Source organism: Schistocerca piceifrons, chromosome 7 (genome assembly GCF_021461385.2).
Source record: "Schistocerca piceifrons isolate TAMUIC-IGC-003096 chromosome 7, iqSchPice1.1, whole genome shotgun sequence".
Taxonomy (NCBI): domain Eukaryota; kingdom Metazoa; phylum Arthropoda; class Insecta; order Orthoptera; family Acrididae; genus Schistocerca; species Schistocerca piceifrons.
In genome coordinates, this window is record NC_060144.1 from 517,672,916 (window position 1) to 517,696,982 (window position 24,067).

Sequence of the window (24,067 nt, forward strand, 5' to 3'; positions counted from 1 at the left end):
AATAAATTAAGAAATTCATTACATACACAAAACTAAGCACAAATTATATCTGGTGTTATATTTCTTAAGAATGAGGGCCCATCCTTTCTCTTTTATGCAAATGCAGATTATACTAATATATGTTAACGGTAATTAGCCAAAAATGAAAAAATGAATTTAAGGAGGCAGATGGCAAAACAAGAGAGGAAGTATGAAGATTCCAGCTTGCTTTGTCACAAGGTGGCATAGAAGTTGCCTAGTATCACACTGGACTGTCCCTCCCTCACTTGTTTTGGCAAAGCCCTGTATAGTATTGTGTATAGTGCACACTCATACCGAACTGGGACATACTCACTTACGAATCTTGAGACCCTTTCAATGTTCTCTAGATTATTATTGTCATCAAGTGTGCAGTGAATTTTGCTTTATTTAATGCCTTTGATCTGAGTCACCAGTTTGACTTTGACTTTCCTCACTTAAAACAGGATTGTGCACATAAAGTCTTTTGTCAGTTGCAGTGTGGCAGCATTCGATGTGTGTGAGAGTGACCTGCTCTGTTCTTTAATCTTGGGCTGCACACTGAACTTTTGGTATCAGAATACGTAACAGTTTATTTGTAATTTTACATTTGTGTGATGTTCATTAAACTGTGTGACTGAATAAATGTTCTGAAATGACAGTCACAGAAACTGAGGTCCTTTACACTTCCACTGTGAAGAAAACAAACATTTTAGCTGTGTGTTGCTGTTGCTCATTTTTGATAATTTGGCAGATAGTTTTCTCACTGTTTTGTGTTTGTAAATATCATATGGATATAATAGGGAAACATTCCACGCAGGAAAAATATATTCAAAAACAAAGATGATGTGACTTACCATACGAAAGCGCTGGCAGGTCGATAGAAACACAAACAGACACATACATACACACAAAATTCTAGCTTTCGCAGCCAATGGTTGCTTCGTCAGGAAAGAGGGAAGGAGAGGGAAAGACGAAAGGATGCGGGTTTTAAGGGAGAGGGTAAGGAGTCATTCCAATCCCGGGAGCGGAAAGACTTACCTTAGGGGGAAAAAAGGACAGGTATACACTCGCACACACACACATATCCATCCGCACAAGGTGTACGTGCGGATGGATATGTGTGTGTATGCGAGTGTATACCTGTCCTTTTTTCCCCCTAAGGTAAGTCTTCCCGCTCCCGGGATTGGAATGACTCCTTACCCTCTCCCTTAAAACCCGCATCCTTTTGTCTTTCCCTCTCCTTCCCTCTTTCCTGACGAAGCAACCATTGGCTGCGAAAGCTAGAATTTTGTGTGTATGTATGTGTCTGTCTGTGTTTCTATCGACCTGCCAGCGCTTTCGTATGGTAAGTCACATCATCTTTGTTTTTGAATATATAAATATCATATGGTTTTCATTCATGAAAGTACTTAATGAAAAAAGTGGGAATGCTCATTCTGTTGGTTGTGGATTGGGATTGTGTAGCAAAGTGGTATTTCCAGTTGAGGTTATAGGTGAATGAAAGGAGATCTTTGACTACAGTAGTGTGTTTGGATTTGGCTAAAAGTTAAGTCTTTGAAAAGAATGGATGTCAGAATTAGAGAGGGATCTGAATGGGAGACTAAGGACTGAATGGGGCATTGATTGTGGAGTACTTGAGTTTGATTGGGATTATGGTTGGGTTTAAGGAAGATACATGCTGAGCTTGGGAGATTAAATAAGGTCAGGCTGGGCTCATTGGCGAAAAGGAGGGGAATGGTGGAGTTGTGGAATGTTGGGGTCAGTATTGTGGATGGTAGTTGCAGGAGAAGGACACCCCTTCTGAGGTATTTGATCAAGGCTGGGCAGCTTCTTTACATCGTGTGAGGTGCTACATTCACATTTGTGGCCAGTTTCAGAGTATTACATTGAGTTTTCTGGCACACCCAAGGGCTCAAATATGGAGAATTGTAAAGAGGGGCAAGCAGCTGTTAGGAGTGAAATGAAATGATAATATGGCATTCTTTGCTGGGAGGTCCTGTCCGAGTTTGGCTGCCTTGATGCAAGTCTTTTTTCATGTGACACCACATTGGGCAACTTGTGCGTCTATGATGATGAGAGGATTATGAGGACAACAAGGAGTGACACTTGACAGAGACAGTGTACCTATCAATAACAAAGCATAAGAGTTAAAAATCGATCTGTCTGGAATCAAGTGGGTTCCCCTCATCCTGGTGTCTGAGTGACCTACCCTTTCTTTTTAACTTTCCCCAATATAGCCTTCTCTCTTCCCCGTGGAAACAACTATTAGGGCTTAAACAAGGATAGGGTGTGTACTTTTATGTGTGTATTGGCTGTACTGACATTTGTGCTGAAAGTAAGTATTGGCCAGCAATTCTGTCTCATAATTTTTTCATTTTATTGCTTGTATTTTGTAACTATAATCAAACATGAGACATGTATAAAAATCTTTAACATAGTCAAATTTCCAATTTTGGTGAATTCTCTTTCTTAACCTTATTGAGGTTTGTATTAAGTTGCCTTATGGGTCAAATATATATTCATAGGTTGGAAAAACAAATCTCAAACTGAGTTCTGCATTTCATTATGTGGTGCCTACTCAATAAACATGTTTGTTTAATGTATGTGTATGGCAATACATTGATGCAGTCAGGTGATAGTTTTACTTAATTAAATATGCCTCTACTGATGGGGTCATCTGATAACATAAGCAAGCCAAACATATGTTACTAGAGCTTATGTAAGATAACATGGATCCTGTGCAAGATGCATTCTCATCTTTAACTGAACAAATCCATTACTTTGCTCTGAAGGAGTATCTGCCTCAATTACATGTCACCTGCTGAACTGTGCACGTCATCTGTCGATCAGTCATCAACTGTATGTCAACTGCTGACCACATACTTTGTGCATTCTTGATCTCTCTCCTACACAGTATAGCACTGTTGTCTCCATGCATTGTAGGTAGAAAGTAGTTCAGTCAGGCATGGGAGATTTAGTGCAAGATCATAAAATTTATGTCAGAAGAGGTGTATGAGTGAATAAAAATCTCTTTAAATGTGTGCTAGAGAAGGTAGCAGCAGCTGCTGGTGTTTCTCATTGCACAATAATGAAAGAGGGTGCAAATGTAGCTAAAGGTACTTCCTTAGACTTCTCAACTCAAGGAAAGATTTGGAATGTTAATGTTCGTTTTGTTTTAGGGCGCAAAAACAACTAATGTCATACACACCCATGTCAGAACCATAGAACATGAGGATGTAAAAAGAGAGTTAAAAGTGACTACACTTTAAGCCCAATTGATGGAGAGACAGCTAAAAACAAGGCCTTCCTCTCGGTGAAAGATCCATAAAATATGCAACAGAGACAAAGGAGGTCCTGAACTAAAGATTAAATGTCTTTTGCCATATTGCTACAATGGATAAAAAGTAAAACACAGGCTGCAGCCCACACATCGTTTGCTGAAATGGCCGAAAACTCAGACAACAAACATAAATGAGAATATAAGTGGTTAAAAAAAAGGGCATTCAGTCAGGAAATGGTGAACCATAAAATATTGATGACAGTGCGCATGAAGTGATGGGAAATCACCACTTGACAAATGGTGATGGCTAATACAACATTGCTCAATATGTAACATAGCTAATATGATCTCCTCACAGTGAGAAGGCTGAGAGGAGGTCGCCAAACCACTGGGAGATGTTTAATTCCCCGGAGCTTGTTCCCATGAAGGGAAGACCAGTGGTGATGCCAAAGGGACACCAGCTGCTGACAGATGGCAATCACGGAAATCATCAGAGGGAATAGAAGAATTAGCAGGCCGAGATACGAGGACTGCAGCCTGGGCAGCAGTGTCAGTGGCCTCATTTTCTGTCAGAGTGATGTGACCAGGGACACACGTAAACATCACAGTGGCTCTATCAAGAGTGAACCAGTGGAAGCTTTCCCCCATTGCACTAAGAGATGGACTGTGTACAGTACACAGAGGATCTGGAGGACACAGAGAGTCAGAGCAAAAGACACAGTTGAAATGTCTGTGTTGCCGGATGTACTGCATGGCCTTATACAGGGTGAACAGCTCTGCTGAGCAGTCTTCCAGAAGCCAATACCAAAAATCGTCAGTGCCACAGTCAGAGAGCCATCTGTGTATGCAAAATGTACTATTGCAAAGTTCCGTGAGAAGGTTGAGAAACTTATGGTGATAGAGTGAGTCTGGATTCTTGTCATTAGGAATGAATGAAATTCCAGGTGAACATGAGCTGCTGCATGAAGGCAAGATGCTGAAGTGTTGACAATCATTGGTAAAGTGGCAGGTAGTGTGAAGTTAAGCTGCCAGAATAGTGGCCAAAAGTGAACTCCAGGGGTAACAGAGCAGAGGGACACACCCCATACTGGTGATCAAAGGACTCATCGAAGAAGGACGCATAGGATGGGTGGCCAGGCATCGCAGACAATTGGCATGCATATCCACTGAGGAGAACATCGTGTTGGTATGGCAGTGGTAGTTTGGCAGCAGCTTCATACAGACTCTCAACTGGGCTAGTGTAAAAGGTGCCAGTGGCTAAACAGATGCCACAATGCTGGACTATATTGAGACAGCGGAAGATGGACGGACATGCCAATACACAAATGAAACACATATATTCTAGTTTTGAACAGACAAAGGATCGATACAAATGGAGGAGGGTGGTCCGATCTGCTCTCCAGGAAGCACTGCTGAGGTCACATAGGTCGCTGAGGGACCGGGTACAGCATGCAGTCAGGTAAGACATGTGAGAGGACCAAGGAAGTTTCCTATTGAACAAGGGCCCCAGGAATCTCATAGTTTCAGCAAATGGAAGAGCAACAGGCCCAAGATATAAAAATAGTGGAAGAAACATTTTGCACCACCAGAAATTCGTACAAATTTGTTGTCAGTGGAAAAGTGAAAACCATTGTTGATGTTCCATGAGTAAAGACAATACTGAAGACGCTGCCCAAGGAGACAAATCTATGGAGAACTCCAATAGATCACAAAATTGTCAACAAAAACAAAGCTAGAGATACCTGGTGGGAGACAGGCCATAATTGGGTTAATGGCAATAGCAAAGAGGATGATGCTCTGGACAGAACCCTGAGGTGCACAATTTTCCTGGATAAAGGTGTGTGATAAAGCAGAACTCACACATACACACATCAAAAGAAGTTTTGCAATACCCTGATTCCCAGAACTCCTGAAGATAGACTTTGACTGTGGATATTGTATCACAGACACAGTCCCAATGAATGTTCAGAGATGTCACTAAACCTGCCCAAACATGTAAACAACCATGCACGAGTAGCGCCTATTAGATGGAGGGGGTCCGACAGCCGATCAATTCCAGTCATTCCACCAGCCAGGAGGTACACGGCTCATCTTGTCTGTAGTTCAACCATGCCTAGATGGTCAATACTGTGGTTCGATCATGTCCGCATTGTTACTTTGTGCCAGGAAGGGCTCTCAACAAGGTAAGTGTCCAAGTGTCTTGGAATGAACCAAAGAGATGATGTTCGTACATGGAGGAGATGCAGAGAGACAGGAACTGTCAATGACATGCCTCACTCAGGCTGCCCATGGGCTACTACTGCAGTGGATGACTGCTACCTATGAATTATGGCTCAGAGGAACCCTTACAGCAACGCCACCATGTTGAATAATGCTTTTCGTACAGCCACAGGCTGTCGTATTATAACTCAAACTGTGAGCAATAGGCTGCATGATGCACAACTTCATCCTGACATCAATGGGGAGGTCCATCTTTGCAACCATGACACCATGCAGTGTGGTACAGATGGGCCCAACAACATGCCGAATGGACCACTCAGGATTGGTATCATGTTCTCTTCACTGATGGGCATCACATATGCCTTCAACCAGACAATCGTCGGAGATGTGTTTGGAGGCAACCTGGTCAGGCTGAATGCTTTAGACACACTGCCCAGCGAGTGCGGCAAGGTGGAGATTCCCTGTTGTTTTCGGGTGGCATTATGTGGGGCCGACATATGCTGGTGGTGGTCATGGAAGGCACCGTAACAGCTGTACAAAACGTGAATGCCATCCTCCGACCGATAGTACGAGCATATTGGCAGCATATTGGGGTGGCATTCATCTTCATGGATGACAATTCACACCCCCATCAAGCACATCTTGTGAATGACTTCCTTCAGAATAATGACATCGCTCGACTAGAGTGGCCAGCATGTTCTCCAGACATGAACCCTATTGAACATGCCTGGGATAGACTGAAAAAGGCTGTTTATGGACAACGTGACCCACCAACCATTCTGAGCGATCTATGCCAAATTTCCGTTGAGGAGTGGGACAATCTGGACCACCAGTGCCTTGATGAACTTGTGGATAGTATGCCATGATGAATACAGGCATGCATCAATGCAAGAGGACATGCTACTGGGTATTAGAGATACCAGTGTGTACAGCAATCTGGACCACCATCTCTGAAGGTCTTGCTGTACGGTGGTACAACATGCAATGTGTTGTTTTCATGAGCAATAAAAAGAGCGGAAATGATGTTTAAGTTGATCTCTATTCCAATTTTCTGTACAGGTTCCAGAACTCTCAGAAACAAGGTGATGCAAAACTTTTTTTGATGTGTGTACCTTGAAAAATCAGTCTTTTAAAAATTACTGAAGGAAATGGAGCACGTGGCCTCAGAAGAGAGTACAGAGAATACCAGTCCTCCAGCAGGTGTCTTATGGTTTTCCAAATCAAAAAACACTGCTACAGTCCGGTATTGCTGGAGAAAACCATTCACAACATGGCTTGACAAAGTGACAAGATGGTCAGCTGCAGAATGGTGTGCTCAAAATCCACACCATGCAGTGGTTAGTAAATTGTGTGACTTGAGTCACCATACCAGCCGGGCATGAATCGTATGTTCCATTAGCTTTCAAACACAGCTGGTGAGAGAAGTGGGGCAGTAGCTAGAAGAACAGTGTTTGATCTTACTGGCCTTAGGTATGGGTACAATAGCTGCTTCCTGCCTGTGTCTGGGAAATGTACCCTTTGCCCAGATGCAACTGTACATACGAAGGAGAATGTGCTTGTCCACTAGAAAAAGGCGCTGCAACATCTGAATGTGAACATCGTCTGGCCCTGGGGTGGAGGATTGGGATGAAGTGAGAGGATTGGGATGAAGTGAGAGGATTGGGATGAAGTGAGAGGATTGGGATGAAGTGAGAGGATGATCTAGCTCCCTCATAGTAAAAGCAGCATTGTAGCATGCATTATTCTGAGGAAGGGTACCACCCAAGCCTCCTCCATTTGTCTCTGGAGGAAGGCACGGTGATAGTTGGTGGAGCCCGAAATCTCAGCAAAATAGTGGCCCAAGGTGTTGGAGATAGCAACAGGGTCCAGTATGATATCATTTGCTACAGCCAGGCCAGAAATTGGGGAATGGACCTCGGTCCCAGAGAGCCTGCGGAGTGTGGCCCACATGACGGAAGAGGGAGTAGAACTGTCTAAAGAATTACTAAAGGAAATCCAGGCAGCTTTTTAGCTATCTCGAAGAATGTTACAACACTGCACATATAATAAACAGTTGCAAATGTAGTTTGCCATTGTAGGACGAGAGTTAAAAATGTGGAGAGCATGTCTCCGCTTGCAAATTGCATTGTGGCATGTCTCAGTCCACCGAGGGACCGGGACATGGTGCAGTAAAGGTGAAGTGCACAGAATGGAATGTTCTGCAGTGGTAAGGATAACATTTGTAAGGTATTCTAACTAGTCATCACAACATGGGAAATGGTGTCCAGCAAAGGTTGCCTGGGAGGAGTAAAGCCTCCAGTTGGATTAGAAAGCTGCCATTTGGGTTTACGTGTAGGTGGCGTAGGAGTCAGCAAATGGACAGCACATGGGAAATGTTTGCTCGAATACATGTCAGAGAGAATGGACCACTCAAGATGATGGACAAGCTGGGCAGTGGAGAATGAGTGGTCTAAATGGGAATAGGTGTGTGTGGGGAGAATGAAAGGAAAGTGGGTGCTCCAGTGTTAAGGCAGATGAGGTTCAGTTGATTGAGAAGGTCAGCCAAGAAGGCACCTCTCTGACAGGTTCAGGAAGAGCCCCAAAGGGGATGGTGTTACCCAATAAGCTGGACGTAGTCTGGCCTGGTAACACTGACTGATGAAAGGATATAGATGGTACAAAGAGAAAACGTGGAAGGCAAATGCAGATTGCAACATCTTGTAGTCAGCTGTTCAGTGAGATGGTCTCACTATGAACATCGTGGACGAGCAGCACAGTTCCCCCACAAGATGGAATGCTATCGTTAGGGGCGAAGGTCAAAATGGACAACAAAGAAATGCGAGAGGTTGAAGCAGTCACGAGTATGCAACTTTGTTTCCGGGAGGCAGAGAACATGTGAACACTGTGATTCCAAAAGCAGCTGTAATTCCTCCTTGTTGAATCTATGGCTGTGAAAGTTCCACTGGAGAAGGGTCATGGCCACAAAAGGGGAGGAGGAAAAAAAATTAAGGGGTGTCACCTTGGTGGCTGTCGAGTGCCAGCATTCAAAGAGACACTGCTACAGGGTGCGGAGGCTGGAGGGTCCTTCTCTGTGAGGTGTCAGCTTTCTCCCTTGCTCAGTCTGTGAATACCAAGGCAGAAATATAGTTGGCACCACCCACCGGCGACAGGAGGTTGGCTGTGTGAGGGTACCGAGCAGTGACAGCATTGAAGAGGATCTCCAAGTTGGTGATGGAGAAGACTGTTTGCTTTGTTTGATTTCTTGGATCCTTAATGGTTGACGGGTGAAGATTCAGATGTTCGTTGGCTGCAGGGGTGTAAAAACTCTTCACATGGGTGTTCTTTCCATCCAGTCTGACCTGCTGGTTGTGTAGCAGGTGATTTCAACTCATTGCACAACTGGAGGAGAAGATGCAAATGCTGCTGTGACACTGGGCAATTTTACAATCACAGTAATGAATTTGAAGTCACAGGTCTGCTTGGCCATATCCTTCATGGAGCAAGATGTAGCAAGAATGATACTGTAATGCTAGATGGTAGAACGCAGGGCTTCTGACTAGCCAACAACTTATGAGAGATGGGGTTAGGCAATTTCTCCCTCACCCAGACCTACTGGATGGCCTGCTCATCAAGATACATGGGACATTCTTGGGAGGAAATTGCATGGTTGCCATTTCAATTGATAGAGTGGGGAGAAGGAGGTGGGCAATCGTCCTTGTGAGTATCCTTACCACAGGTAAAACATTTTTCCAGGTGTCTACAGGACATTTGAGTGTGGCTGTAAGATACCACTGGTAGCAGCACATTGGGATCAGACTGTGATAACTTCATAGCCTGCTTTGATCTTTGAGGGGAGCACTACTCTATCAAATGTGAGAGAAAGAGTGCATGTGGGCAGTAAGGATGCATCTATTTTTTTCATCACCCGATAGGCTGACCAGACAGGTAAATTTGGATTTCTGCCTTGATCAGACCACTGAGCAGCATAGTGTAAATAATGCCATGTGAAGAATTCAGCATTCAATGAGCCTTGACACATGCAGGATAGCCATGGAGGAGCAAAGCACAAGTCAATTGTTGTGCTTGAGAATCAGGATTAGTCTCCATAAGCAAAGTGCTGTTGCATAAATGAGAGCAGAATTTCACAGGGCCGGCAATTGGATCAACACCCTTCTGAATAATAAACAGATTAACTGTAGCAAAGGATTGACCATCTTGATTACATGAAACCACGAGGACCCATGGTGCAGCTGGGAATATCTTAGAATTGTTAGCCTCATTCCATTTATGTTTAATAGACATAGACTGAAGATAACGAACGGCTCACTGTGAGAAAATCCCCATGATCTCTGGCATCTCCGATTGCGTGCTCCTTCCAACTGGAGGCCCCCCCTCAGAGGGAGACTCACCCACCTTAGGTGATTGTTCACACCTCCGGTTCAGGAGGAACCAGTTGGCAATTTGGGAAGGTAGCAGCTCAGGCAGTCACCCCTCCCTGGGACTGGCCAGCACCAGAGGCTACATGTGAACACTACCCATTGACCCAGGGCTAAAAACTACACTTTACCCAGTTACCTGTTATGCATCACATGCATGGGCCGGCCTTCAGAAGTGCACAGGGCGGAAGAAAGAAAAGAGGAACCTCAAATGCCAAAGCATAGGAAGTATAGGAGAAAGGGACCAAAGAAAGGAAAAAAGAATGAAAAAACACTGGAGGGCTGTTCTGATGCCAGGCTACTGAAAATTCAGGACATAGCTCCAACAATATCCTAGACATGTTTTCCAAGGGAGAGAAAAAGAATAACAGGAGGATAGACATGCAGCACAGAAGGGAAAAGTGCTGCAAAGGTTGGGGCCCATAGTAGCCATCCGCGAACTCACCAAAGGGTGGTGAGACCATGGGGACAAAGATGTGGAAGAGGGAGAAGAAAACTTCAAATTTAGGTAATTTTGAGGAACAGGCTGTCAAGAGGCTGGTACATAATTACCCTGTGACACTTAAACAGAGCCCAACATTAAAATCCCAAGTTCTGTTAGTCAGAAAGAAAAGTTCATTTAAAGGAGCATGTCGTCATTATGATCCTTACTACACAAGTTAGTTCAGATACTTCAGTTTTTATGTATTGTGTTTGTCTTGTTTATATGTTTGTATAATTCACATTGTATAACATTTACCAGGTGTAGGATGTCATCAGATAACAGGAAGTTGCTATTTGACCATTAGATGTGCAAAATAAACATACCAACTTTTTGAATAAAGGGGAAATTATCGTAAAGAGGACAGATTCATCATATACATGGATATAATATACAGTCATAGTTCTAACACTAGTCGCTCCTGGGAACACCAGCTAGTCAAGGCACTGACTGTGCAGGGAGAGAGGCATGTGTCTTTGCACGAAGCTGAGGCCTATGCTGCCTGTAGCACAGCTAATGGCAGTGTCTACTGTACTGGACAGGCCTCAACAGATGAACCAGATAAACAATGTCCCACAACACATTCCAAAAATCCTTCCCCAGGAACCCAAACCAAGCTGTGATATTATCCATGCCAATGTATGGGTGGCATATGGGAAGATGTGTCATGAATGGAGCTTCAGGGATACTGGGTAACCTCCGTGACTAATTAGCCTTGCACTGTATGGGGACGGGAACAGTGGATTGGCTTCTGGAGATAGCGCCCAAGATACTTCTGTGGGAGGAGACAAATATGCTGGTCAACCTAATAAATCCCCAGTTCTCATGAGCAAATGAAGAACACAGACCAAAATAAAACAAGAACTGATGGACTTGAGACAACCAACACCCAGGCATGAGGCTGGAACTGATGGAAGCTGTTTCCATAACCAGTCCAGACCAAAAAGTGGAAATCATTACCGAGAAGTAGGACTGAGTTAAGATCAAATCCTTTTTGTAGGGCTCAGAGGCGAGTACTTATTGGAAAAAAAAAAAAGAGGAAGACAAATAGTGGCTTCCTAAACATAAATGGAGTGAATTAAAAGGTACCAAACTTAAGATCTCTTAAAAAAAAAAAAAAAAAAGACTGTGTCAGAGTGAAAGGGGCAAACAGACACTTTCCGCCTCCAAGACAGGAAACAAGAGAGGGGTCTAATATTCCCACTTCTCAGGATAATCAGATCCGGAAAAAGCTAAGGCCAGAAATAGGGAAAGATACCCACAGTACTGCAGTCTCAGTTTTCAGGATGGTGGTAATCCAAAAGGGATATCCACTTGTCAACATCACATCACATCAAGTGAAGCTCGTTCAGATGGCTCTGTTTGAGAAGATTGGCGAGGATTTTGCTGTAATCTTTGTCTGTGAGGGAATGGGAACATTGGATTGGTTTCAGGAGATAGTGCCCAAGATACTTCTGTGGGAGGAGGTGAAGTTGCTGGTCAAGACAGTGGCTGACCTCTTCGGGACTGCAAAGAGATCAATTTGGGTACCAAAATTTCTTAAGGATACTCCACCAAAGACATTGTCTGATAAAGTACAGGTGCACAACCACAAGGTCTCTAAAGATGACTAGAGGTCAATAAAATGAAAGGTTGTATCAGATGACGAAAATCTTGAGGTGAAACTCAGTGAAGAATCCTTTGCAGGTTACCGTCAGGACAACCAAAGACATCAGAAGTAACTATGGAAGCAAACTGGCAGGTACATGTGTTGCAGATACACTGAAACACAGTAATAGGCCAACTGCTGCCCTGAGTCATCTGCTGGGAAGACAGGAGATCGATATCCAGGAACACTGTTTATATTAAGGGGGTCTTTCAGACTTCAGAGGAACTGGAGGTATGTTGATTTTTGCTAGATATTGAAAGCACTCCAGAACATTTATTATGTCAAGAATGGAATTCCATTCAAGCTGAAGGTGGACTTTTGTTCCAGGGGCTTCATGACCATCAGGGTGAAGCAGCAAAAGGAAGGTAGCATGAGGGAAATTTTACTGGCCTCAATTTACCTTTCTCACAAGGACAATGCTCCTCTCAGGGCCAGTTTAAGAACATTGTTCCACACAAGTGGTGCATAATTTGGTACACTGGAGCCATCCTTATCTGACCTCAGGCATATGAAGTTTGAGGTTGGAATAGGCACTTAACAGACCATGGCTTACAGGAATCCTAAGAAAACAGGCTGGGACTCATATAGGAAAGACCTAAACTCATGCCTATCTGAAATCAGAACTTCAATAACGAATCTAGCAGGTCTGAGGAAATGGCAGATGAAGAGACATCTACCATACTTACAAAACACTCTTATCATCAAGAAGTGTACAAATCAGAATAGTACCTTGGTGGAACAGTAACCTGGAATTGGAAAGTAACCAAGAAAGAATGAAGGAAGATTGGATTTAATGTCATTAAAGACAGAGCACAAGCTCAGATTTGTGGAGGATGGGGAAGGAACTTAGCCATGCCTTTCCAAAGAAACTATACTGGAATTTGCCTGTCGTGACTTATGGTAATCACCACAAAGTAAGCAGGTAAGAATGAAAGGACAATGGGCAAAATATTGGGAGGCCCTTGCCAAATACAATCTCGCATTTATGTAATTGGAACTATCGACCTGGAAGGTATTCTGTGAGGACATGGAAGGTACAGCTACATGTGTCAGACTTCAAAAAACTCTCACTAAAATAACAACCAATTCAGCAGGCACTCTAAGGAAGGAAGATAATGAGTATACAAAGACAGCATGCGATATGCTGGATGGGCTCCTCAAGGTTCACTTCCTTCATTGCACTCTGGCAGATAACACAGACCAAGATTCAGTCCCAGAAATGTACTCATTTTCAGGAAACCAAAGGGAGAACTCTGAATCTGCCCTGTTGTTGTAGTGGTCTTCAGTCCTGAGACTGGTTTGATGCAGCTCTCCATGCTACTCTATCCTGTGCAAGCTTCTTCATCTCCCAGTACCTACTGCAACCTACATCCTTCTGAATCTGCTTAGTGTATTCATCTCTTGGTATCCCTCTATGATTTTTACCCTCCACGCTGCCCTCCAATACTAAACTGGTGATCCCTTGATGCCTCAGAACATGTCCTGCCAACCGATCGATCCCTTCTTCTAGTCAAGTTGTGCCACAAACTTCTCTTCTCCCCAATCCTATTCAATACTTCCTCATTAGTTATGTGATCTACCCATCTATTCTTCAGCATTCTTCTGTAGCACCACATTTCGAAAGCTTCTTTCTCTTCTTGTCTAAACTATTTATTGTCCATGTTTCACTTCCATACATGGCTACACTCCATACAAATTATTTCAGAAACGACTTCCTGACACTTAAATCTATACTCGATGTTAACAAATTTCTCTTCTTCAGAAATGCTTTCCTTGCCATTGCCAGTCTACATTTTATATCCTCTCTACTTCGACCATCATCAGTTATTTTGCTCCCCAAATAGCAGAACTCCTTTACTACTTTAAGTGTCTCATTTTCTAATCTAATTCCCTCAGCATCACCAACTTATTCGACTACATTTGAATCTGCCATACAACATGTTAAACTAAAAAAAATAAAAAAAACAACCCAGTAGACAGTGGGAACATTTCAAACATTCAGGTCACCAGGTTCTGATGGAATCTTCCCGGTTCTATTGCAACAAGAAGGAGAGGGACTACTTAGATTTCTATGCAGACTGTTTAGAGTCAGACTAGCAGTAGGAGTCATTCCTAATGCTTGGAGGACAGTGAAAGTTGTTTTCATCCCAAAGCCAGGGAGAACTGATCACACAAAGGAACACTGACCTGCCAAGTGATTGGTGAATCTTGCAGAAAGCATTGCCTCTTATTTCTCTAAGTTAGTCAGAGACTGTGTTGTAAAAATGAGCAGCTTAGACAAAGAAGAGGTGAACTCACATATCATTTTGAAGGACTATTCTTGGGGGCACATATAGTGCAAGTTGTGATCGAATTATTTGCTCAGTGGGGCTGGGAAGTCTTGCACCACCCACAACACTCCCCGGACTTTAGTCCTTGTGACTGCACCTTAATTCCTAAATTGAATCAGTCATTTTGAAAAGGGCATGAGTCAAATTTTTTGCCATATTGAGTTATGCTTGGATTCGGTATCTATAGAGATAGATACATCATTTTGTTTGAAAACGGCATCAGTCCAATAAATAACATAGGCAGAGGAAGGCAATGGGTTTGTTGGATCTTTTGAAAAGGGCATTACCCCTGGACTAATGTCCCTTCCAAAACAACTATGCTGCTGCTATCTGGTGGCCATGTTAGTAAATTTTTCAAGCAGCTGGTTGAGTGTTGTTTTATAGTTGATTTGCATGCAAACATGGACAGTGATACTAATGAGTCACCTCAAAAACACAAAAATGACCAACAAAACCCAGAAGAATATAAACAGAATAAGATTAAAAGGTGTAAGGTAAAGAGAAACGAACACATCAGCTATTTTGGGAAAGTCATTGCAGCCTGATCGGCAGGACCCGACTGCAGGTAAGTTTCTAGCCTAACTTTTATGTAGATTACATCTTATTAAAAATACAATCTAATACAAAATAAGCTTTCAACATAATGGTCAGCAGAACAATGAAAATCACATTTGAATGGGGCAAACATTCACTTCATCTTCACTAATTAAAACTTATAAAATAAATATATCAAAATCTTAATGTAGGCTTATTCTGTTTACTGGGATCAATCAATGAATTTTACTGCAATTATTCACCTTCAACCACATAGCATAAATAAAGTCTCACCTGTATTTAAGCTCAAATAAATTAAAAATCTGCAGTGTATTTCCACAGATTTATGCAGATAACACAGTTTGCCTAAATACCCATTACAAAACAGTAAAGCCAAAACTAGTAGCTTTTATTTGATTTCAGATGCAGTATGAAGTGTTTTACAGAATTCAGTGACCTAGACAACATAACAAGTTTGAAAATTTCCATGATTTTGAAACTAAAACACAGCAAGATATTTTCCTACAAGGCCAGCTGACTTTATCTGATGTTCATCACGGTAGACCATCGAATGATACTCCATAGGCCGGACTCCACAATGTTATGTACAGCATTACTGTTGCAGGTAACAGACATTCTATTTGCAAAAAAGTGTTTACCAGTTTGTATGGAGTACCCGAAAAGAGAGTGAGAAGACTTGTTGACTCGCTGACTGCAGGGGAATCTCCAAATGAAAATTGAGGAAAATCAGAAAACTCTAGAAACAAAGCTGTAGCAGAAGCAGCTTGTGAAAAAATAAATGAGCATATTTCCTCTTTCCCAGTAAAGGAAACAGTTTATGCAAATCAAAATATCAAGTATTTGAATACCGAGCTAACAGTAATAATCATCATGCACTCTTTTGCAAAAAATATCCAGACATTAAAGTTACTTATTCATTTTATTGGATGTATTACAAGGAAGAGCTTCGGCTATGCATTTGGAAGGCCACAAAAAGGTGTGTGTGCTACTTGTAAGGAGCTCGGCCAAAAATTTAAAAGTGATTTTCTAAATGATAACACTAATGGTGTTGTAGCTGCAGAGCTGTTGGTACATAAGCATAGATCACAAAAGTTCTACAACAAACTGAAGGAAGTAACAGCAAATTGTGTTGAACAAGATGACATGGCATGTATTTGTTTCAATTACATGCAGAATTTGCCCTTGCCACACATCCCAGTGCAAGAGGTATTTTACGTGAGACAACTATGGGTGTACTTGTTTTGCATCCATGATATGAGAAAGGGAACCTCAATACATCATTTATATCATGAGGGCTTGGGCAGAAAAGGACCTAATGAGGTGTGCTCACTTCTTAATCATTACATATGTAATAACATACCTGACAGCACCAAGGAGCTTCATTTACTTTCAGATTCCTGTGGTGGTCAAAACCAAAACCACAAAGTCACACTCTTTATTATGAGTCTGGTTTCAACAGGAAGATTCAACAAAATTGTACAATATTGTCCTACACGGTGGCACTCTTTTCTTCCCTGTGACCGTTACTTTGGGGTAATTGAAAGATATATAAAGGGGCATGATCATGTGTACTTGCCTACAGAGTATGTAATGAAAGTAGCTGAATCAAATTCAAAATGTAAATTTACTTGCATACTGCATGAAAAATCTTTCAGTATTGAGTTTAAAGGTTGGTGGGAAGATTTAACAAAACCACTTCGACTGAATCTTTGGGAAATAGGGTGCCAAAAAAGGACAAAATTGATTTTAATTTATCAAAGTATTTCATGTTGCAGTGTGAAAAATATAATCCTGGTGTGTTAAAAGCTAATGAACATACTGATTGGTTAAAAGTACACCACTTTACTCTGGCTAAGGCAGGAAACATTTCCTTACCAACAGAGGAGGCTTACCACAACAAGTGCCCAATCAACCATAAGAAAGCTGAAGATATTAAAAAGTTGGTAAAGTACATTCCACAGGGGCATCTTTCCTTTTATGAAGAAATATGTGAATGGCTGACAAGACGAAGAACTCAATGATGACTGAATATAAAATACAACCTTAAAATGCACATATTTTGTCATTTTTTGTTGATAATACAAATAAGTAATGGTTTTTTTGATACAATGTTAACATATTCAAATTCAACATTAAATAAAAAACACATTTTCTTAGAAAGTGCTATTATTCAAATTTCCCTTTTTTTGAAAATGGCATAAGTCCACTTACTTTAAACTTTTTTTGCAAAAACAAAAAAAGATCATCACTTGCAATTATTGTATACAATAGATGTTAAATATATGCATCAATAAAAAATTCTTTAAAAAATAAAAATCAATTAAAAAAATAACAGTTTTAATTGATTTCCCAAAAATTTCCCTTTTCAAAACTACTGATTCAACTGAAGGAAGCACTCCATTGAATTCATTTCAGTAATTGTTAGGCAATAGACCACTGCACTCTGTCAACATAACTGGGGCACTGTTGACAGTATCGTATGGCCTCCACATCAATGGCAATGGGTTACGCACAATGCTGGTGATTACTTTGAAGGACAGTGAAACTTACACTTTCAACTGCAACTACACTCCAAATCGAGACAACTTCTTAGTGTGTATAAATCCTAATGTCAACATCAGTGATTTTTTTTTCCCCCTGTGCACATGACTTACTATACTCTTTGCTAGCAGTCTCATGATAAGGGTAAGCATATTACATTCTTTCATATGTAAATGTCTGAAATCTATTTATGCCGGCTGCACAAAATTCTTGGTGAAAACCTCTAATCGATTTGATTTTCTTTCAGGAATTCTAATACATATCTAAAGAGCATTCTAATTGGTCTGGGAGGCTGCAGAATACTTTTTTATCAGCCCCCCATGAAACATGGACCTTGCTGTTAGTGAGGAGGCTTGAGTGCCGCAATGATACAGATGGCCGTACCGTAGATGCAACCACAATGGACGGGTACCTGTTGAGAGGCCAGACAAACGTGTGGTTCCTGAAGAGCAGCAGCTGCCTTTTCAGTAGTTGCAGGGGCAACAGTCTGGATGATTGACTGATCTGGCCTTTTAACACTAACCTAAACGGCCTTGCTGTGCTGGTACTGCGAAAGGCTGAAAGCAAGGGGAAACTACAGCTGTAATTTTTCCTGAGGGCATGCAGCTTTACTGAATGGTTAAATGATGATGGCATCCTCTTGGGTAAAATATTCCGGAGGTAAAATAGTCCCCAATTTGGATCTCCAGGCAGGGACTACTCAAGAGGACATCGTTATCAGGAGAAAGAGAACTGGCATTCTACAGATAGGAGCGTGGAATGTCAGATCCCTTAATAGGGCAGGTAGGTTAGAAAATTTAAAAAGGGAAAGGAGTAGGTTAAAGTTTCATATAGTGGGAATTAGTGAAGTTCGGTGGCAGGGGGAACAAGACTTTTGGTCAGGTGAATACAGTGTTATAAATACAGAATCAAATAGGGGTAATGCAGGAGTAGGTTTAATAATGAATAGGAAAATAGGAATGCGGGTAAGCTACTACAAACAGCAGAGTGAACGCCAAGATAGATACGAAGCCCACACCTACCACAATAGTACAAGTTTATATGCCAACTAGCTCTGCAGATGAAGAAGACATTGATGAAATGTATGATGAGATAAAAGAAATTATTCAGATAGTGAGGGAGATGAAAATTTAGTAGTCCTGGGTGACTGGAACTCGATAGTAGGAAAAGGAAGAGAAGGAAACATGGTAGAATTTTGCACAGAGCCTAACTTAATCATAGTTAACACTTCATTTAAGAATCATGAAAGAAGGTTGTATACTTGGAAAAACCCTGGAGATACTAAAAGGTGTCAGGTAATGGTAAGACAGAGATTTAGGAACTAGGTTTTAAATTGTAAGACATTTCCAGGGGCAGATGTAGACTCTGACCACAATCTACTGGTTATAAACTGTAGACTAAAACTGAAGAAACTGCAAAAAGGTGGGAATTTGAGGAGATGGGGCCTGGATAAACTGAACGAACCAGAGATTATAGAGAGCTTCAGGGAGAGCATTAGGGAATGAAATACAGTTGAAGAAGAATGGGTAGCTTTGAGAGATGAAATAATGAAGGTAGCAGAGGATCAAGTAGGCAAAAAGATGAGGGCTAGTAGAAATCCATGGGTAACAGAAGGGATATTGAATTTAATTGATGAAAGGAGAAAATATAAAAATGCAGTAAATGAAGCAGCCAAGAGGAATACAAACGCCTCAAAAATGAGATCGACAGGAAGTGCAAAATGGCTAAGCAGGGATGGCTAGAGGACAAATGTAAGGATGTAGAGGTGCATATCACCAGGGGTAAGATAGATACAGCCTACAGGAAAATTAAAGAGACCTTTGGAGAAAAGAGAACCACTTGCATGAATATCAAGAGCTCAGATGGAAACCAAGTTCTAAGCAAAGAAGGGAAAGCAGAAAGGTGGAAGGAGTATATAAAGGGTCTATACAAGGGTGATGTTCTTGAGGACAATATTATAGAAATGGAAGGGAATGTAGATGAAGATGAAATAGGAGATATGACACTGCGTGAAGAAACTTCCTGGCAGATTAAAACTGTGTCCCCGACCGAGACTCAAACTCGGGACCTTTGCCTTTCGTGGGCAAGTGCTCTACCAACAGAGCTACCGAAGCACGACTCACGCCCGGTACTCACAGCTTTACTTCTGCCAGTATCTCGTCTCCTACCTTCCAAACTTTACAGAAGCTCTCCTGCGAACCTTGCAGAACTAGCACTCCTGAAAGAAAGGATACTGTGGAGACATGGCTTAGCCACAGCCTGGGAAACTGCGTGAAGAGTTTGACATAGCACTGAAAGACCTGAGTCGAAACAAGGCCCCGGGATTAGACAACATTCCATTAGAACTACTGATGGCCTTGGGAGAGTCAGGCCTAACAAAACTCTACCATCTCATGGGCAAGATGTATGAGAGAGGCGAAATTCCCTCAGACTTAAAGAAGAATACAATAATTCCAATCCCAAAGAAAGAAAGTGTTGACAGGTGTGAAAATTACTGAACTATCAGTTTAATAAGCCACAGCTGCAAAATACTAACATGAATTCTTTACAGATGAATGGAAAAACTGGTAGAAGCCAACCTCAGGGAAGATCAGTTTGGATTCCGTAGAAATGTTGGCACACCTGAGGCAATATTGACCCTACGACTTATCTTAGAAGAAAGATTAACAAAAGGCACCTACGTTTCTAGCATTTGTAGACTTAGAGAAAGGTTTTGACAATGTTGACTGGAATACTCTCTTTCAAATTCTGAAGGTGGCAGGGGTAAAATACAGGGAGCGAAAGGCTATTTACAATTTGTACAGAAACCAGATGGCAGTCATATGAGTCAAGGGGTATGAAAGGGAAGCAGTGGTTGGGAAGGGAATGAGACAGGGTTGTAGCCTCTCCCTGATGTTATTCAATCTGTATATTGAGCGATCAGTAAAGGAAATAAAAGAAAAATTTGTAGTAGGAATTAAGACCCATGGAGAAGAAATAAAGACTTTGAGGTTCACCGATGACACTGTAATTCTGTCAGAGACAGCAAAGGACCTGAAAGAGCAGCTGAACGGAATGGACAGTGTCTTGAAAGGAGGATATAAGATGAACATCAACAAAAGCAAAATGAGGATAATGGAATGTAGTCGAATTAAATCGGGTGATGCTGTGGGAATTAGATTAGGAAATGAGACACTTAAAGCAAGTCATTTCTGAAAGTATTTGTATAGAGTGTAGCCACGTATGGAGTGTAGCCATGTATGGAAGTGAAAAGTGGATGATAAATAGTTTAGACAAGAAGAGAATAGAAGCTTTCGAAATGTGGTGCTACAAAAGAATGCTGAAGATTAGATGGGTAGGTCATATAAATAATGAGGAGGTATTGAATAGAATTGGAGAGAAGAGAAATTTGTGGTGCATCTTGACTAGAAGAAGGGTTTGGTTGGTACGGCATATTCTGAGGCATCAAGGGATCACCAATTTAGTATTGGAGGGCAGTGTGGAGGGTAAAAATCATAGAGGGAGACCAAGAGATGAATACACTAAACAGATTCAGAAGGATGTAGGTTGCAGTAATACTGAGAGATGAAGAAGCCTGCACAGGATAGAGTAGCATGGAGAGCTGCATCAAACCAGTCTCTGGACTGAAGACCACCACAACAACAACAACATAGGCAGACATGATTAAGTTATGACCTAATGTTGATAAAATGACCAATAGGGTTTTGATGATGATGATGATGATGATGATACTTTTAAAATATTGTTAATTATCTACTACGTTGTATCCCACTAACGAGTTTCTTTCTTCTGAGTTGCTAAAGAGTTATGAAAGAACTTGAAAAATAAGTCAAAAACTGGGAAAATGAGCCATATTTTTCTGCCTCAGTAGATGATTGAAACATTGTATTGGTTTCATAATTTTATCTGGTACTACAGATTGTCCAACCAGAGAGATTAGTTGTTAGCAAGCTGTGATATGATAGTGTCACTTGTAAAAAGTTCATACCATATAATAAATACCTTGCACTAAAAGCATCATTCCATTCCACAGATAATAATGAAGCAAATGCAATTGAAAGGAACTGAAGGGTCAAGAGCAAAGTCTTACTGTCACTATGAATAAAAGTTTCCACAAATGGGAAATTTTTTACGCAAATTTTTTCATTTGATGAAATGATGGTTAGGTATTATAACTGTCATTCTCTGAAACAATTTCTAAAAGGGAAACCCATTAGATCTGACTATAAATTTTGGGCTTTGTGTGGAAGTAATGGCTACTGTTATATAATTTGGATCATCACTGTGAGATGGATGTCTCTGAAAACGCATATCCTTTGAGAAGTTATGTTGTGAAAATGACGCTCAAGTGAGTCAGTGACCCAAACAGCCATACTGTATACTCTGATAACTTTCTCATTTCGCATGTTCGAACACTGCAAGTACCCAGTGTCCTATATGTACGACAGTGATTATTTTTATTTGTGTCACAAGGAATCAAATTTAATGTCAGCGTATGTTATTTAAGACCTTTCTAACAATTCCTTGAGAAATTTGAAGAATTTCAATCTTAGAACAATTTTTATGTCAATGGTTACTTAATTATGATATTCATATCAGTTTCTCACCTTTGGATTAAGAAAAATTATATGTGCTGTGCAAAACACCTTGCTTGGTGTCAGTCTCCACACATGCAGGTCATGCACATTTATGATGTCAGGGAACTCTCGTATGAGCTCTACTCTGAATGAGTCTATGTTGATCGTATCTGGTATTGTCTGAAGAAGGATCAATCCTGACTCCTTCACTGTAACAGTACAATGTAGTTAATAAGATGCACACTAATATGTGGTGTAGAAATATGAAGACATGTTTCTTCCTTTACTTACTGTATGGGTAACTTAGCACTAGAAGGGACACTGCCGAGATGATAGACAAGACAGGATCCACAAACTTGGCTACATACACATCTGTGAAGTACACAATGACTGCACAGATTATTACCAATATGGAACCTGCAAAAAAAAGTAGTCTGTTAGCACCACCTATTACCACAGAAACTCACTCACTCACTCACTCACTCACTCTCTCACACACACACACACACACACACACACACACACACACACACACACACACACACACACACACCAATAGGTGAAATACAATTTGATGTGAAAGCATTATCTATGCAGTGTACAGAACTTGAACACAATCATGACAAAACAACATGTTTTCTTAACAGTTGTTAGGACTGCAATGGAAAAAAGTAAAGCTTATTCATAACGAACCCAAATATACATATGTAATTAGGAAAGACCTAAATTGGGTTCACAATTAAGGATACAGGGTACTTTTCTGGCTCAATAGTATGTAAAAATTAACACCTATTTCTTTCAGGTACTGTTTATAATGTATATGTTTTACAGATTTTTTTGTTGATATCGGGTAATGCAGCAACTTTCTAAACAAATTAGAAGTATTTTCAATATTTTTGAGCCTGCTTAGGGTTATTTAAAAATTACAAAGAAATTGATGCAATTTTTTTCCAAAATGCTTCTTCAAATTGAAATACCATTTAATCTGTGGCATCTCTGAAATGACGTGACAGTTCTTTGACTTTGCTCTTTGTTTTGCTTCTTTTTCTTTGTGTTCTAGCACTACGTTCGACAGCCATTTTTCTGTATTCACTCTATAAAGTGACAAAATAAGTGTTGTTTCGATCATGAAAGTGCATTGTTATGGTTCAACGCCACAAAAACCCACAGTGGTGACCCTGACTTCAACACTGTGCATTCGGGAATTATTTTCATCAGTGACAGACTCCATGTGTCGGCCCACATTGTCTTGAGAACAATGGATCTTCCAGTGTCGATTTGTGGAAGTGTGTCGTACCCTAGCAATTGGCCTTTCGTATTTAATAGTGTTCCTAGTGTACAGTTGGTTAAAAGTGAACAATTTACTGGCCCCTGCCATGCCAGCAGCCACTTAACCATTGCCAGCCCAACATGGTCACCATCAAATGCTACTACACAGGAGGGCCTGCCACCCAGACAGTGCACACCACCCAGAAATTGCATGCCACTCACCGAAAGTGAACGATAATCATGTGAAGGACATTGTGTTTCACCCTCCAGTTAAGCAGTCGCCTTCCAGTTAGTTCGATGTGCAGATGCAGTTCGAGAACTGTACTCTGAACTCTCATACGTGTAGGGGTCACAGATTCTTACTTGCCTGATGTCATTGCCCGCCCCCCCCCCCCCCCCCCCCCCAAATCAAGATGTTGCTTCGTCTGTGTCCAGGGATAACATTTCCTTGGCCTTCCACGTCACCATCATGGACGAACCTGTGGTTGGGTTGGACGTTTTACACTATTACGAGCTTTCACGGGACCTCCAGGCTGCTACGCTCCACCACATGTCTGGTTCTACCATTCCGTACCTGAACAAGTGCAGCACGTCTCCGCTCTTCACATCCTTGGCCACACTCTCTCATGTGTTTCACTGCTCGAAGATATTACGGTTCGCCTCTCCGATTTATCGGACATCCGCAAGCAGATCGACGGACTACGTACTCTTAAACTGGAGCTACGCTCCCGCATTGCTACTGCCTCCGCTG

The 24,067-nt window shown here is 41.4% G+C and overlaps 1 protein-coding gene across 5 annotated transcripts in view; it reads right to left on the bottom strand.

The window, feature by feature from the left end:
* Positions 1-24,067, bottom strand: part of LOC124804661 (zinc transporter 1) — a 682,916-nt gene that overhangs the window by 26,196 nt on the left and 632,653 nt on the right. For all 5 annotated transcript variants that reach the window (XM_047264896.1, XM_047264897.1, XM_047264900.1 and 2 more), the window contains 2 exons: positions 22,339-22,464; positions 22,078-22,256 (listed from right to left, as the gene is read on the bottom strand). In XM_047264896.1, coding sequence (XP_047120852.1) covers positions 22,078-22,256; positions 22,339-22,464 — 305 coding nt within the window. The remainder of the gene's footprint in view (positions 1-22,077; positions 22,257-22,338; positions 22,465-24,067) is intronic.